Source organism: Vigna unguiculata, chromosome 3 (genome assembly GCF_004118075.2).
Source record: "Vigna unguiculata cultivar IT97K-499-35 chromosome 3, ASM411807v1, whole genome shotgun sequence".
NCBI classification, from domain to species: Eukaryota; Viridiplantae; Streptophyta; class Magnoliopsida; order Fabales; family Fabaceae; genus Vigna; species Vigna unguiculata.
In genome coordinates, this window is record NC_040281.1 from 9,805,228 (window position 1) to 9,822,197 (window position 16,970).

Sequence of the window (16,970 nt, forward strand, 5' to 3'; positions counted from 1 at the left end):
AGGCCCAAAAAAACGGCCCAGTATGTTCTCATATTTATCCCATACTTTTTCTAATCAGATGAGGCTATTCCTTCCTACACCTCCTCCATAATTACTGAATGCATCTTCATAATAACATAAAAAGTTTATTTAGTAATTGATTACTATATTTAGATTTATAATTTATTTTTATATTTTAATGAATCATTTAGTTTTTATATTTAGGTTTATAATTTATTTATTTTTTACATTTTTTTATTAAGTATTTATATTTTTAAATAAAATTAATATGTTCTTATGTTAAATCAGCATTACAATATTGGTAATTAGGGGTAGTAAAACGGGTCAGCTTGACTGTTTTGGCCCGGTCTGTTTGTAGTCTGTCAAAAACGAGTCGGGTCGGACTGGCCCGTCAAACAGAAACATGTCAGTAATCATAACCCGTCTTGTACAAGATACCTTAGTCTATCAGTTTTTTTTTTTCCTTTTTTTCTTTAATCTTTTAAACTTCTTTTAATTTGTTTTCAAATTTTTTTATTTTTAAAATTTGTTTAAACATGCATATAAATTAATATTAAAAGTATATTTAATCAAATAAAATCTTTTTTAAAACTTTTAATTGATTAATTAATGTTTTTAATTAGATTAATTAAAATAATTATTATATTTACATATTAAATTACTCGATTATAACTAATAATCGAGATTTAATTTATAGGTACTAATGATTTAAATTATAATACTGTTATATATTTAGACATTTAAAAAATATAATATAAAAAATTAATCTTTTTAATTATTATTTTTTATTTTAGTTTTAAAAAATGGGCTAACAAGTCTGGACCACAGACTGGACGTGACAGACCAAAATGAGTTGACGGGTTGAAATCTTTAACCCACTCCGTCCCTTTTAACACGGGTTAACGAGCTGCCTGTTGGGTCCAACCCGATTTGTGACCCCTATAGGTAATCAAGTGTCACCCAAAACCTTATTTTACCTCTCTAATTCCTTTTTCTCGGACAACATAATACCATTATCTACTCTCCTCCCTCCCTCTCATTGCTAGCACAGTTAATCATTAAATCCTACATTGAAGAACGTGGAAATTGTGAAGCACTTCGATACGTGTTTCCAATATTTTCATTCTAGAAATCATATTTTAAAAGTTTTGAAAGATTTATTTAAAAAATTCCAAAATAGATAAAGTAAAAATAACTTTTATGAAATGATCACAAAATATATTAAAAAAATGGTTAAATATGTTTTTAGTTTCTAAACTTTGATACAAAATTTTAATGTGTGTCAAGCGACATTTCAAAACTACATTTGAGTTATTTACACCATTCAAAACATCTAAGGTCAAATGTGAGTCTAAAACACCAATTAACACATTAAAAAATGTGTATAGCATAATCCTTTCTCTCTTCTAAGTTGCATTTTAGCAAAGGATATTCTTTGGACATTGTCGATTTGGTTATTGTTTGGGTTAGGGTTAGGTAGTAAAGGAGTAAGGCTAATGGTTTTGAGAGTTTGGGTAGTGTGGGTGGCTGAGATGTGTGAATGTATCCTGAATTAGAGGGTTCAAATGTGGACTTGTATTTTCCTTTAAACAATTTAGCTATAGATATTTAACAAATTAAGGTTGTAAGAGCTTGGACAATCACATACCTACATATATCTAATTTCAAACCTTCTACGAAGCAATCTAGTAGTGCATCAGATGAATATCATGAACTCTATTAGCAAGCATAAGAAATTGGACATAATATTCATGAACGCCGGATGCTTGAGTACGCTTAAACAAATGCGAGTTTGGACATTCATAGGGAGAGGAATCAAATTCCAACTCTAAGGCACGAGTAAATCCAAGCCAAGATGGAAAGGGATTATTACGGGACATCATTTGGAACCAGGGAACTACCTATTTATCCAAATGAAAATCGTCGTTATGGTCAAATGTTGGTCATCCGATATGTTGTAATAATTAAAATATTGCTCTGCTTTGAATATCCATTGCAAAACATCGATGCCATCAAAACAAGGGAAAACCAACTTAACGATTCGAACTTGAAAGGGTTACCCTAAACCAACAAAACACGTATCAGCTTCATCAATGTATCCAAAGCAGATTTGATCGTCTCAAATCTCATATGATACTCCTTTTCTCAATTCTTGAATACCTCAAGAATGTGTTTCATGTCACTAGAGAGCTCTAGAGAGCTCCTTCAAGCAGGTGTTCTCAGCCATGGCCAATGAAAGCACAAATTGTAACAAAAATAAGTAATGAAATTCGAAAGGAAAGTGAAATTTCTCTTAGATTTGTTGTATTTTTTTAGTAGTAAGGAAAGAAGATTTCAAAAAAAACAAAACAAAATAAGAGAGGAACAAATATCATAAATTCACTACCCATACTATATATTCTATTTTTTTGGTGCACACAAAATTCCTCAAATATGTGTTGGTTAACCTAATATTTACGTTTTTTCTCTCTTGCTCATTGCATGACTCAAGTGCCAAATATTGTGTTATCTCCGAAAAAGCATTTTCATGATCACTCCTTTGTTACACATTCACATTCCATAAGTCTTTGAATTAAAATAAAATTATAACTACCCTAATTAGTTTGACGATCAAAGTCACATTACATTAACTTAACCAAAAGAGTTTTACAACTTTCACATAAATGCAATGCAAAGCTGAGGAGTATATTTTCCAATAACAGGGACAAACAGTTGAATTAAGCAAAATCCTAAAAATTTCATAACAGCAATAAGTTAAATTGATTAAAAAATAACATTGGTTCAAAAAATATATATATATATATATATATATATATATATATATATTTTACAACTAGTTTTTTATTTTATAAAAAAGTTAAATAATACGTGACACACCGTTTGTTATTTTTAACGTCGTTCATAAATATAAACAAAAAACAATAATTTTAAAAGTCTAGATACCAAACAATGACAAAATCTTGACCGAAGACCATTTCTAAATTGAGCTCAAACTTCAAAGATAAAAAATATATTTTTCCCATAAAAAGATTTCAAGATAGAAAGATGATCTAGATTTTAAGACATAAGAGTTACAAAGAGTTCCAAGGTCAATTTAATAAAAAAAAAATCAAATTAACTCTATTTAACAAATATTAAAAGTTAATTAATTAACAATAAAATATAAGAATCATATTCTTAAATATATAAAAATCAAATCTACTAATTATTTTTCTACATTGAAGTTATTTTTAGTAAAAGATCACTTTCCATACAACAAGCAACTTGGATAGAGCACTACCTCTTAAAATCACCTTCAAAATTAGGAAATGAAACTAAAAATTAGCATAAGATAGATTGTTTGGAATCTTATAAATTGGTGGAAACCAACACAAAAGTACATAATTAAGAAAATGTAACATCATTAGATGAAAAAATAAAAACAAAGATGATCAATTTGTGTGTCCTGCATGAATCCCAATTTGAAGTTATCCCACAATGATCCCGGAGAAAAAGTAATATGTCTAATTTCATTTGAAATTAGTTTCACACAAATTTAACGGTTCAATTTTGAAAAAAAAAAAATCTCGAGAGAGTATCACTTACTAAAAATATTTTATTAATTAACTCTATTTATAAATTCTAAAACATTTTATTAATTATGGCAAAAATAGACGATAGGAAATTCCACACGAATAGATGAAATGGTAAACGACGCCGTTGAGTGTCTACGTTATCTAGGAATACCATACATATATTATAGCAACGTGGGAACGTGGAACCCAATCCAGAAGAAAACCAAAGGGCAGTGAGTGAGTCACCGATGCAACTCGGCAGCAACGTGTTGGTTCCGTTGATTAAACCCCCAAAATCCTACTTCAATTTCAAACTCCGGTCCTGTTCCAATCCCAACTCTAACTCGCCCGAGTCCAACTCACTCCAAGCCGACACCCTCAAGACGCTGGAATGGAGCTCCGTGTGCAAGCAGCTCTCGCCGTTCACCTCCACCTCTATGGGCTCCGCCGCCGCCCTCAACGCTCGCTTGCCCGTCGGCCGCACCCCCCGCCAGAGCCAGAAGCTTCTCGATCAGACCTCCGCGGCCAGACTCCTCGCCCAGCCGCTCGACTTCTCCGGCATCCACGACTTGACGGAGATTCTCCGCGTCGCCACTTCTGGCCACTTGCTAACCATCCGAGAGCTTTGCACCGTCCGCCGCACGCTCGTCGCTGCCAGGGACTTATTCGATAGTTTGAAACGCTTCGCTTCCGCATCTAATCATCCACAAAGGTATACGTGAATCTTTCGTTTTTTTTTTTTGGCTTGATTGCATTTCTAAGTGCCTCGGGTATGGCGATTGTGCAATTTACCGTCTCTCATCATGTTTTCTTATCACGCTTGAATGCGACATTTGGGTTTTTCGAGTTTTCTTATATTTACTCTAAGGTTCCTAGGTCCTAGTTCATCCGATGTTTAAGTCGTTAATTTGCTCAAAAAAATGATGATGAAATTTTCTTTGTCGTTTATTGTTGTCATAAAAACATAAATTTACTTCAAGCACTGTCAACATGACAATTAAGTTAATATAGGCCCTATTTTTGTGAAATGGAAATAAAAATGTAAAAAGTATTGAGTTTCTCATCTAAGTAATGAATTTATGCACCTTAACTGCTGGAGAAGTTAGACGAGAAAACTTTAAGAGTGAAGAACAGAAGTTGGTTTTAGCTTATGATTGAAACTCATTTCATTCTAACTTCTCATTTTCCTATTCTGTGAGTGTGGGAGAAGTTTATTTAATCAGGGCTTTAGTCAAATACCATGTATGTTATTTATTTCAAATATTCTATGTTTTGTAGTTAGTATAGTACTCTATTTACTCTCCCATGTCATGTCTAGTCATGTTAGCTAATTATGTTAATTAACTTGTGGGGAATCCAGTTAATGCTATTGGAATTTGAATGACCAAAATTGCACAGTCGCAATACCTAGGGAACTAATAATGCAATGAAGTCTTTTTCTCTTTCTTTGCCTTTCTGTTATTTTTACTGGAATTGTTTGGTTGAACTACAAGAAACATACACTGAATTGGAGCCAAAATTTTGGTAATTTAACAGTTTAACGAGTTAGCACATAATTAAAAAATGAATTAATTGTAATAGTTAGACTTCTGTGATAATTTAGCGATTTGTGATAACATGACAATGTGGAGAAGTTTTATGTAAAAAGTAAAGCAAGATTATAATATGTCAATCATAACTTGAATTGGAATTCTAGAAGATGACTCTCATCTTGTGGTATCTATTTTTTAGCCAGTCAAAGGGATGGTAGAAAGTCGTAAAAAATAGTATTTCCCAGCATTCAAGGGTATTTTTTTAGTCTGATTCAGTTTACAAGCAACTTCTTTTATGCATTTTGGCTAGGTGTTGTATTTTTCTTGACAAAGTTTGGAGCATAGATCATATGGTAATGGATTCACATGTCTCAATAAGGCCTTAAATGAAAGTTTATCTCAAAAGGTAATGACAGACATGCAAAGTGTAATACCTAATTGCACTCGTTCTTTTGGGCATAATTGCTGCCTTCCAGAAATTCCAAGATAATCATCAGAACTGTTAACTTTATCGATGCCATTGTTTCCCATCAGGTACTTACCCCTACTCGAAATACTGCAAAATTGTAATTTCCAAGTGGGTTTGGAGAGTAAAATAGAATTTTGCATAGATTGCAAACTTTCCATAATTCTCGATAGAGCAAGTGAAGACCTGGAGATTATCAGATCAGAAAGAAAGAGGAACATAGAAATTTTGGATTCTATGTTGAAGGAAGTATCCTCCCAAATTTTTCAGGCTGGGGGAATTGACAGACCATTAATAACTAAGCGTCGATCAAGAATGTGTGTGGGCATCAGGGCATCCCATAGATATTTGCTTCCAGGTGGTGTAGTTCTGAATGTCAGCAGCTCTGGAGCAACTTACTTTATGGAACCCAAAGATGCAATAGATCTGAACAACTTGGAAGTTAGACTTTCAAGCTCCGAGAAGGCTGAGGAAAGTGCAATTTTAAGTATGCTTTCATCTGACATAGCAAATTCAGAATCAGATATAAATAATTTATTGGATAAAATTCTTGAGATTGATCTTGCTTTTGCAAGAGCTGCATATGCTCAATGGATGAATGGGGTATGTCCCATTTTCAAACTTGATAGTTTTGAAGGTTGTGATTCCAATGATGAAGACAATGGTATTTTGGACCAGCAAGAGGATGACAGCTTAAATGTTAACATTGTTGGTATACAACATCCATTACTCCTAGAGTCCTCTCTTGAGATCATTTCAGATAATCTTGCACTAAGATCTGGAAATGCTGCTAAGTTTGGTGATGGAAATGGAGCAATGACTACTAAATATACGTCACATAGCATATCTGACTTCCCTGTGCCAGTTGACTTTAAAATTGGACATGGAACTAGAGTGGTTGTAATCTCAGGCCCTAACACTGGAGGGAAAACTGCTTCCATGAAAACATTGGGCCTGGCATCACTTATGTCAAAAGCTGGAATGCATTTGCCTGCCAAGAACAATCCAAAACTTCCTTGGTTTGACCTTATCCTTGCCGATATTGGAGATCATCAGGTAATATGTTAACTTTATTATGGACAATAAAAATAAAAGACTTTTTGTTGATCATACATTTGTTTCATATGTTGTCTGATCTTTATCTTTTCCTCCAAATTGAAGTCCCTTGAACAAAATCTCTCAACTTTTAGTGGACATATATCACGTATCTGTAAGATTTTGGAAGTGGCCACGACACAATCACTTGTTCTCATTGATGAAATCGGTGGTGGGACTGATCCTTCAGAAGGGGTTGCACTTTCTGCCAGTATCTTACAATATTTGAAGGATCGTGTAAACCTGGCTGTTGTAACCACTCATTATGCTGATTTAAGTAGTCTCAAGGAAAAGGATACCTGTTTTGACAATGCAGCAATGGAATTTTCACTTGAAACATTACAACCAACTTATAGAATTCTCTGGGGGTGTACTGGTGATTCGAATGCATTAAGCATAGCACAATCTATTGGCTTTGATAGAAATATAATTGATAGGGCACAAAACTGGGTAGAGAAGTTTAAACCAGAACAGCAGCAAGAGCGTAGAGGATTGCTTTATCAGTCCTTACAGGAGGAAAGAAATCGATTAAAGGCCCAGGCTGGAAAGGCTGCATCCATTCATGCTGAAGTTATGAGCGTGTACAATGAGGTACAATCGATGTTTTACTGGGAAGAGATTAGCTGCTTCTTGATTATAATTTGTTTTCCTTGGTTGACACAGCATTGAAATAAATAGTGTTCCTTTTCAAATTTATCTGAAATTTGCATCCTTGATAAGTTAGTAAGCAGTAAATTGACCTGAAAATTAAAGGGTGATGAGATGTTGTACAAAATATGTGGTGACTTGTGAGTTGTAACGTTAATTTCAATATTTTTGAGGGAGTTACTTATGGAATATGACTTTCTGGTTGACTATGTGCACCAATTTTAATATAAAATTAGTACGTAAATTCATATTGCAGTTAGTGCTGGAAATTATTTTGTTCAGCAAAAGAAAGCCTGAGCATTTGCATCGGGCTTTAATTGAATACCATTGTATTTGAAATTGCTTTTTCTTTCTTTCTTATCCTCTTTCTTTATTGCCTGATTTTTTTTTTCATTAAATGTTGCGAAGATCCAAGGGGAGGCAGAAAACCTCGATAGACGTGAAATGGAACTTATGGCAAAGGAAACCCAACAGGTTCAACAAGAGCTTGTGGATGCAAAATCTCAGATGGAAACTTTGATACAGAAATTTGAGAAGCAGCTCAAAAGTTCTGGTCGTGATAAACTCAATTCACTTATTAAAGAAACTGAATCTGCCATTGCCTCCATTGTAAAAGCTCACACTCCTGCTGATCATTTTAATGAAGCTGATCAAACATCATATACCCCACAAATTGGAGAGCAAGTCCATGTCAAGGGATTGGGGGGTAAATTGGCCACAGTGGTAGAATCACTTGGGGATGATGAAACAATCCTGGTACAGTATGGTAAAGTGAAAGCCCGTGTAAAGAAAAGTAACATCGTAGCTCTTCCATCTAATGCAAAGAATGCTGTAACTAGTTCTTCCGTACACCAGGGGAGACAGGTACGTATGAATAAAACTCTAGATCATATATATTCTTGTTAAATAGGCTTCTTTGTTTTTATTTTTAATTCACATCTTTCCATCACTTGGATTTTTCGCACATTCTGCTGGGTTAAGTAATTTCTCACCCAGAAATTGTTTATATTAGAAGATTGCTTGCTAATCCATTCTTTGTTTAAAAGAATGCAATAAAGTTTGTTATTTTCATTTTTCTATTTATAATGCCATTGTATAACTTGTCTGTACGGTAATACTTTGATAAAATTATTTATGGTGACAATGTCACGGCTTCACATTGCTGAAAAAGATTGGGGAAGTTATAACATTGGTGAGGAATCAAAAATGGCAAGTTATAACATTTTGATTTAATATTGTAGAGTCGGCGGAATGCAGAATACAGGGTTAATGTAGACGTCAAAAGCGATGATGATGTCTCCTATGGTCCAGTGGTGCGAACATCTAAGAATACAGTTGATCTAAGAGGTATGAGAGTAGAAGAAGCTTCTATACACCTTGAGATGGCAATTAATGCCAGTCGACCATATTCGGTTCTGTTTGTCATACATGGGACCGGAACTGGTGCTGTTAAGGAGCGTGCACTTGAGATTCTGCAAAATCACCCACGTATCACTAATCATGAACCAGAAAGTCCAATGAATTATGGTTGTACCATTGCTTATGTCAAGTGATACATGGTGGCCCTGCTGCAATAGACTACGTCAGGTTGAATCCTCGTTTTTTGAAGTTATATCATACTCCCTACTAACCTCACCAAACAAATGACTATTTTGTATGTACATAAACACATTTGGTGTAAAGTACTGAAAGTTTGTAAAATTCTGCACTTTTAATTTATTCGTCTCAGTGTGTATCTTGGTTTAGAAAATAGAGAAGGTAAATATTTTCTATAAACTTTTCAAGAATAACAAAGAAAAGATACAAAAGTTTGGAAGAACAAAGCATGTTGATTGGAGCTTGCTAGTAGTGTTAAACGAGCAAAGAGAGCGCGTAGATCGAAGTTGTAGCGTTGTTGAAATTGGAAGAGGAAGAAAGTAGAGAGCAAAATAGTTGAGGAAGAAAGAAGAAAAGGGAACGGACGAAGGAAGAAGAATAGACTGAAGAAAGGTAAATTGTGTTTTATTGAATAATTTAATATTTTGAGTTTTAATTTCGAGGATCCCTACCCAATGCTCTTCACCAATCACCGTTTGACACCTTGACGATGTTCTCTTTGTTTCTTCTTTCATCAAAATAATAACTCAATTTAATGAAAAAAAAAATCCAAAGTTTTTTATTAATATAGTGCGATGAACTAGATTTTATTAACTGATAATTGGTGGATAAAGGTTTATTATAAAGGTTGATTATATCAAGCATCATTATTTCAAAACATAGGTTTTAAGCTATTTTTACAATGAAAAATGATAAACTTATTTCATATTCCGATTCCTTTTTTGACTTTATGAGGTGGCATGTATAGGTGGATTTTATTTTTTAAATTAAAATTAATTTTATAAAACCATTTTACATTTAGACGTGGCTTTTACTTGAGGATTTGAGGAAAATCTCTTTTCTCTCGTGCACTCACTCGAAGAGAAACTTCTCACCCCTTTCTCTCCGCACAGTCGTCGTTTGTCTTCTCACCGGTAAGGAGTGGTTTGTCTGGCGAAGGGTTTTTTACTCGAAAATTTGAAGAGTTTTTTCTTTCTCCCCCGCACTCCGTCGTAGTTTCTCTTCTCACCCCCTTCTCTTCGCGCAGTCGTAGTTTCTCTTGTCACTGGCAACGACAACGATTTTGGTTCGTCTGGCGAAGGAAGATAGCAAAAGACGTTGAGCGCAGAAGATAGCACAGTGTGGCGGAATCTCTCTCGCGACTAAACCTTGAAAGGCTTAGGGTTTGCGGACGACGGGCTTTATTGACGACGGGATTTGTTCACGACGGAGTTTTATTGACGACGGGCGTTTGCTGTGAAAGGGAGTTGTGACAAAGCGTCTCCTCAATTGGGTTTTGGTTGTTCAACCATTGTTTTCGAAGGTTGCAGTTCTACAAACGACGGTGGTTATACGAGATTGGAGGTATGACGATTTTTTTTCTCTATTTGTTGTCTTAGGGTTTGTTGTAGTGTTTAACAAACCCAAAGTTTTGATTTTTTTTGCATTTGAAGTTGATGATTGTTCATTGTTGGGTTTACTTTGGATGTGAAATTAGTCTAAGTTGAAGTAAAAATAGCTTTCTAATCAACCAATACTAGTTTTCTGAATAGGTTGATTAAAACTGTCTTATTTTTTTTGTGATGACTTCTGTGCACCCAAGTGATGACCTGTGCTGCATTTTTTGCAATCATGTGGTATGACTCAATTTTTTGAACTCTCATACTATAGCAGTCAATACGTGTTTTTGGGGTGATTCATTTTGGATAATCTGTGTTGATTTGTAATTATTCCCTTCATGTGGTTTCATCCACAAGTGGATTAAACATGTCTGATTTGTTGGTGATGACTTGTGCTGCATTTTTAGCAATCATGTTCTATCACTCAATTTTTTGAACTTCCATATTATATCAGTCAATAATTGATTATGGGGTGATTCACTTTGGATAATCTGAGTTGATTTGTAATTATCTCTTTGACGTGGTTTCATAGCCAAGTTGATTAGACTTCTATGATGTATGAGTGATGACCTGTTTGCTCACAAGTGATGATCTGTGTTGAATTTTTTGGAAGCATGTGGTTTGACTCAATTTTTTTATCTTTCATGTCATACCAGCCAATAGTTGATTATGGGGTGATTAAGTATGGGTAATATGTGTTGATTTGTAATTATTTCTTTCATGTGGTTTCATAGCCAAGTTGATTACACTTGTATGATTTATTGGTGATGACCTGTTTGCTCACAAGTGATAACCTGTGTTGAATTTTTTGGAAGCATGTGGTATGACTCAATTTTTTGATCTTTCATGTCATACTAGTCAATAGTTGATTATGGGGTAATTCACTTTGGATAATCTTTGTTGATTTGTAATCATCTCTTTGATGTGGTTTCATACCCAAGTTGATTACACTTGTATGATTTATGGGTGATGACCTGTTTGCTCACAAGTGATGATCTGTGTTGAATTTTTTGGAAGCATGTGGTATGACTCAAAATTTTTATCTTGGGATGATTAGCTTTGGGTAAACTGTGTTAATTTGTAATAATGTCTATCATGTGGTTTCATACTCAGGTTGATTAAACTTGTTTGATTTTTTGGTTACGACTTGTGACCACATAAGTGATTACCTCTGTTGTATTTTTGCAAGCATGTTATCAATCAATTTTTTTTATCTTTCTTGTTATACTAGTCAATACTTGTTTATGAGGTGATTAACTTTGATGCATCTGATCAAGTTACAATTATATGTGTTCCTTAGTAGATATGTGTTTGATAAATTTCAATGAACTTGGTATGTTATTAGGAATTTGAAGTAAGATGTCTAGTAAACGTCAACACAAATGTAGTCCGGAAGCAGACAATAAAGGGAAGAAGATGAAGGTGGTGAAAAATGCTAGAACGGTGCAATGCCAACACTACTTTTATCACTGGCCCTGCTGGACATGCCCAGACTGTTCTGGATAAAAGTTAGTGATATATTATCCAGAACAAAAGTTAGTGATATATTATCCAGAACAGTCTGGGCATGTCCAATAGGGCCAGGGATGAAAGTAGTGTTGGCATTGCATCCTTCCAGCATTTTTCACCACCTTCATCTTCTTCCCTTTATTGCCTGCTTCCGGACTACATTTGCGTTGACGTTTACTAGACATCTTACTTCAAATTTCTAATAACATACCAAGTTCATAGAAATTCATCAAACACATATCTACAAAGGAACACATATAACTGTAACTTGATCAGATGCATCAAAGTTAATCACCTCATAAACAAGAATTGATTAGTATAACAAGAAAGATAAAAAAAATTGATTGATAACATGCTTGCAAAAATACAACAGAGGTCATCACTAGTGTGGACACAAGTCTTCACCAAAAAATCAAACAAGTTTAATCAACCTGAGTATGAAACCACATGATAGACATTATTACAAATCAACACAGTTTACCCAAAGCTAATCATCCCAAGATAAAAAAATTGAGTCATACCACATGCTTCCAAAAAATTCAACACAAATCATCACTTGTGAGCAAACAGGTCATCACCAACAAATCAGACAAGTTTAATTCACTTGGGTATGAAGCCACATGAAAGAAATAATTACAAAGCAACACATATTACCCATACTTAATCACCCCATAATCAACTATTGACTGGTATGACATGAAAGATCAAAAAATTGAGTCAAACCACATGCTTCCAAAAAATTCAACACAGATCATCACTTGTGAACAAACAGGTCATCACTCATACATCATAGAAGTCTAATCAACTTGGCTATGAAACCACATCAAAGATATAATTACAAATCAACTCAGATTATCCAAAGTGAATCACCCCATAATCAATTATTGACTGGTATAATATGGAAGTTTAAAAAATTGAGTGGTACCACATGATTGCAAAAAATGTAGCATAGGTCATCACTTGGGTGCACACAAGTCATCACCAACAAATCAGACATATTTAATCCACTTGTGGATGACCACATGAAGGAAATAATTACGAATCAACAGAGATTATCCAAAGTGAATCACCTTAAAAACACGTATTGACTGCTATAGTATGAGAGTTCAAAAAATTGAGTCATACCACATGATTGCAAAAAATGCAGCACAGGTCATCACTTATTTGCACACAGGTCATCAAAAAAAAAAAATAAGACACTTTTAATCAACCTATTCAGAAAACTAGTATTCATGCACCTATCAAAGCACCAAAGTCACAGAAATGAAAAAATAACCCAAACTTACCAACCACCGCCTGATTCGAATAACGAAAAACACTAAAAACCCTAACTTCGCAAGGTTTGTCTTTTCCCTTTTTCTTCTTCGATTACAATGTTGTGGTCATTCACCTGTACAAGATAGATCTTAAATTTGCCTTTAAAGAATGACTCGGTCGACTATGCCAGCAAAAACAAAACAAAATCTCAGTTCCTTAACCAAAAAACCCACAACGACGATTTCAAAAAAAAAACCACAAAACTGTTGGTGAACCACAAAACCGCAAAAAAAAAAAAAAAAACCAGACCTACAAACCACGATGCTGAATCGAACAATGGAAAACACCAAAAACCCTAACTCTGCGAGGTTTGTCTTCTCCCTTCTTCTTCTTCGATTTCACTACAACGCACCTCTTCTCCCTTCTTCTTCTTCGATTTCACTACAACGCACGTCTTCTCCCTTTTGCTCCTTTCTTCCTTTCTCCTTTCTTCCATTTTCCTTTCTTTCTTTCTTTTCCCTTTCTTCGTTTTTGCTTGCTCCGCGCAAAGAAAACCTACTTTCTCACCCTTTCAATTTTCACGTCCACACCTACTCTCCATAACGTCTTTCTACAAAAGAAGTTTTAATAAAAAAATATAAAAGCCACGTCTGAATGGAAAATGGTTTTATAAAATTAATTTTAATTTAAAAAATAAAATCTACATATGCATGCCACCTCATGGAGTCAAAAAAGGGGTCAGAATATGGAGTCAGTTTATCATTTTCCTTTTACAATTATGTTATTTTTGTTGTGAAAGGAATTGAAGTATCTATTTTATTATTATTTGAAGAAAAAAAGATGACATGTAAAGATGGGAGATTTAGTTTGTCTATAATAGTTTTTGTATTCTTTCAGAAAATTCATCAAAATACAAGAGAAAACTAAATTATGAATAAGATGACTCTTTATGAGATGACAATGAAATTTTTTAGATTTGTCTTATCTATTGATGAATCATAATTAAAAGTTTCATTTTTCAATAAAGATAAACAAATATAAGAGTCAAACATTATGATTTACATAATTTTTTTTGTTAGACATTTTTTTTTATAAATGTTTCTCTTAATTTTAATAGAAGAATATGTATCTCTTATTTCACTCATCACTTCCTTAGGTTCAGTTTCTCTACTGGGAGAAATAGTGATGTGCCCCCTACTGTTCTCCCAAAACGTTTTGGTGCCATCCCACTTAATTAATAAAATATAATTTTTAGTTTTAATGATTACACAAAACGAACTGTTTTATTTATGTACTGATATGAGATTTCTAATTGGGGCAGTGCAATATTCTAATTACGAACGTTTCATTTTACTTTAATAAAAACCCTTAAATGGATGAAACAATATTGTTGCAGTGCAGTGCTTTCGTCTTCAAAAACTATCAGGTAACTTCTTAATATTGTAATTTGTATCTTCCTTTTTTCTTCGATATACATTTAACTGTAAAAATATATATTATATATCATTGTCTTTATATACTGATTTTCCTTAAGAATATTCATGTCTCTATTTTTTATAATTAGGTTAATAAATTATTTTTGTTTTATTCATGTTTTTTAGGAGTAATTCATGAATACAAGTTTGAATTTTAAAGTTAGTCTTGAATTTGATAATCTAAAAGATGCATGGAAGTTTAGGGTTAACTATGGTGGTAACAAATGTTTTGGAGTTAGAAAACACTGTCATACCAAGAGTAAGAAAGATGAGTCTATTACTTCTTACATATATGTTTGTTGTAAGGAAGGTATATCAAAAGTAGATAAAATGGACTTTAAGACCATTAATCCTCGACCGGAGACAAGAACAGGATGTGCTGCAAGAATGAAAGTTAAAAGAGTCAATGAAAGATATAGACTAATTGATTTTATTGATGATCATAATCACCCCCTTCATCTTTCATCAAATTTAGTATTAACTCTCTTTGATCTACCATTATCAGGATTTTCATGTAGTTTGAATCGACTTATCGTCTTTTTCCGTATTAGAATTTTTCCTTTTGTCAAATTGTCAAACATATTAACCCATTTAGAAATTACTTTCAATTCTTCTGCAAAATAAGACTCTTTAGACATCAAAAATTTAGAAATTACCAGTGAATTACTATGAGTTGATCATGCAAACTATTTATAATGGAAGTGACATCTTTAAAAAAAAAAAAAAAGGGGTATATCAATCAAAAACGAAATGTTTATTAACTATTTAAAGTCAATATTACAGTTAATAAAAGTGAGTTACACGTTGATGTGATATTTTCATTTGTATTCTCAACGTATGAAATGGTCATATTATTATATTTGAATTTGTATGAGATGTATTATACGTAATGAACATTAGCTAAACATTTGATAAAAAAAAAAATACGATGTTTATTTATTTAATTTCAAATGCTTGCATTGTAATATTTATTATTTAATTTGCAAAACGGAACTCAAGTTATCAGTGTTGTATTTTATACAAATTTAAATATCAAAGTACAGTGATTTATAATTTATTTTTGTATTATTAGTATATATATATATATATATATATATATATATATATATATTATATTGTATTGTATGAATTTGCATAGTCTTTTAATTGTGTGAATAAGGTGCATACTTGAACTTACATGAGTTCCTTCCTCTAACCAACATTAATATAACAAGGCATATTGAAATAGCAAACTATTTATGGCTCTCTCCATAAATAGCCTAAATCTTATATTCTTTCAAATCATAAACTCACCTCTACCTTTTCATTTCTATTTTTATTCATCTTAATTAATTCTCCTTTTTCTTTCCTTATAATCATATTTATTATTTATTTATTTTTCTTTCAATTTTAGAATTAATTTCAGGTGGATAATCAACTTGCCGTCAAAGTTCTCACAATGCGCTACGCCGCCGTCTCCAGGGACTGCACCAGCGTCCGCACCGTTGAGGAAACCGTCAAGAGCTTCATTGGTCCAATATACGAAAAGTTCCACCTGGTTCCCGACGAGCTCCTCCGCATTGCCGATTGCTCCGTCTCCCCCGTACAGCATCCTCCAGCGCCTTCCCGGACCACGGCCTCCGACATCGCCGGAGCCGTCTACTCCAAGTGCAAACCGGTGGCGATGGAGGCATACGATAGGTTCGGGGCGAAGGTGGAGCACTGCGCGGAGACGGCAAGGCAGCGGCTGTTCCCTCCGGCGCCGAAGACGTCGTGTTGGACGGAGAAGTACAACGAAAAAATTGTGACGGCGGCAAAGAAGAGTTGTAGGGTTCCGGCATTGGTTCCACCGGAGAGGATAGCGAGGATGCTTAGCGATAAACGAGTACCTCAAATCCCCTTCCATAGTTAATATTATTGCACAAGAGGTTTTATTTGTTTTGAATTTTAACAGTTTTGCTATATTTTTATTTTGAAAATATATTTTAGAGGAAGTTTAATATAAGAACCACAAGTATAGCCTCTTCAACCATAAGAGAGTTTTGCTTTTCATAGATAAAATCATCACGTTAGAAATGTCATTGTTTTTCATTTTGTTGGTCCCATCACGATTATCTTCTTAAAACAATCAAAGGGTGATTGATTATAAATTATATCAACTTCAATTCCAAGAGAGAGGAGAATATATATATATATATATATATATATATATATATATATATATATATATATATATATATAATTTATTGACATGTTTTATATACCAAGCATACATATTTTTACTTTTATTATTTGAATGTTAGATTTAATTATTAATTTGTATTATAACTCTCTTCTTTAGCATATGATAACTCAAATGTTACTTTTTATCTAAAGTGATCTTTGAAATAATAAAAATCTATAAGTTATTTCTAAAGTATTAAATATCTATCAGTTCAGTTTATATATTAAAAATGTTTAAAAGTCAATTTAAAATACTT

General features: G+C 33.4%; 2 protein-coding genes across 3 annotated transcripts; both read left to right on the top strand.

The window, feature by feature from the left end:
- Positions 1-3,760: 3,760 nt before the first annotated feature.
- On the top strand, positions 3,761-9,016 carry LOC114178739 (endonuclease MutS2). 2 transcript variants are annotated; one of them, XM_028064800.1, is made up of 6 exons: positions 4,159-4,266; positions 5,397-5,492; positions 5,621-6,608; positions 6,714-7,238; positions 7,704-8,159; positions 8,537-9,016. In XM_028064800.1, the coding sequence occupies exons 2-6, from the start codon at positions 5,473-5,475 to the stop codon at positions 8,846-8,848; spliced, it is 2,301 nt and encodes a 766-aa protein (XP_027920601.1). In that variant the 5' UTR covers positions 4,159-4,266; positions 5,397-5,472; the 3' UTR covers positions 8,849-9,016. The 2 variants fall into 2 exon arrangements, with proteins under 2 accessions (XP_027920600.1, XP_027920601.1); XM_028064799.1 differs by lacking the exon at positions 5,397-5,492 and having other exon boundaries at positions 3,761-4,266.
- Positions 9,017-15,949: 6,933 nt separating this feature from the next.
- On the top strand, positions 15,950-16,402 carry LOC114178888 (stress-related protein-like). The gene has a single exon (XM_028065024.1). It carries the CDS (start codon positions 15,950-15,952, stop codon positions 16,400-16,402), a length of 453 nt encoding a protein of 150 aa, XP_027920825.1.
- Positions 16,403-16,970: the final 568 nt, after the last annotated feature.

Excerpts from the sequence above, each read along its gene's own strand:
- LOC114178739 (XM_028064799.1), top strand. The coding sequence starts at position 3,803 with ATGCAACTCGGCAGCAACGTGTTGGTTCCGTTGATTAAACCCCCAAAA. Across the intron at positions 4,267-5,620 it reads GCATCTAATCATCCACAAAG|GTACTTACCCCTACTCGAAA; the intron begins GTATACGTGAAT and ends GTTTCCCATCAG. Across the intron at positions 8,160-8,536 it reads CCGTACACCAGGGGAGACAG|AGTCGGCGGAATGCAGAATA; the intron begins GTACGTATGAAT and ends TTAATATTGTAG.
- LOC114178888 (XM_028065024.1), top strand. The coding sequence starts at position 15,950 with ATGCGCTACGCCGCCGTCTCCAGGGACTGCACCAGCGTCCGCACCGTT.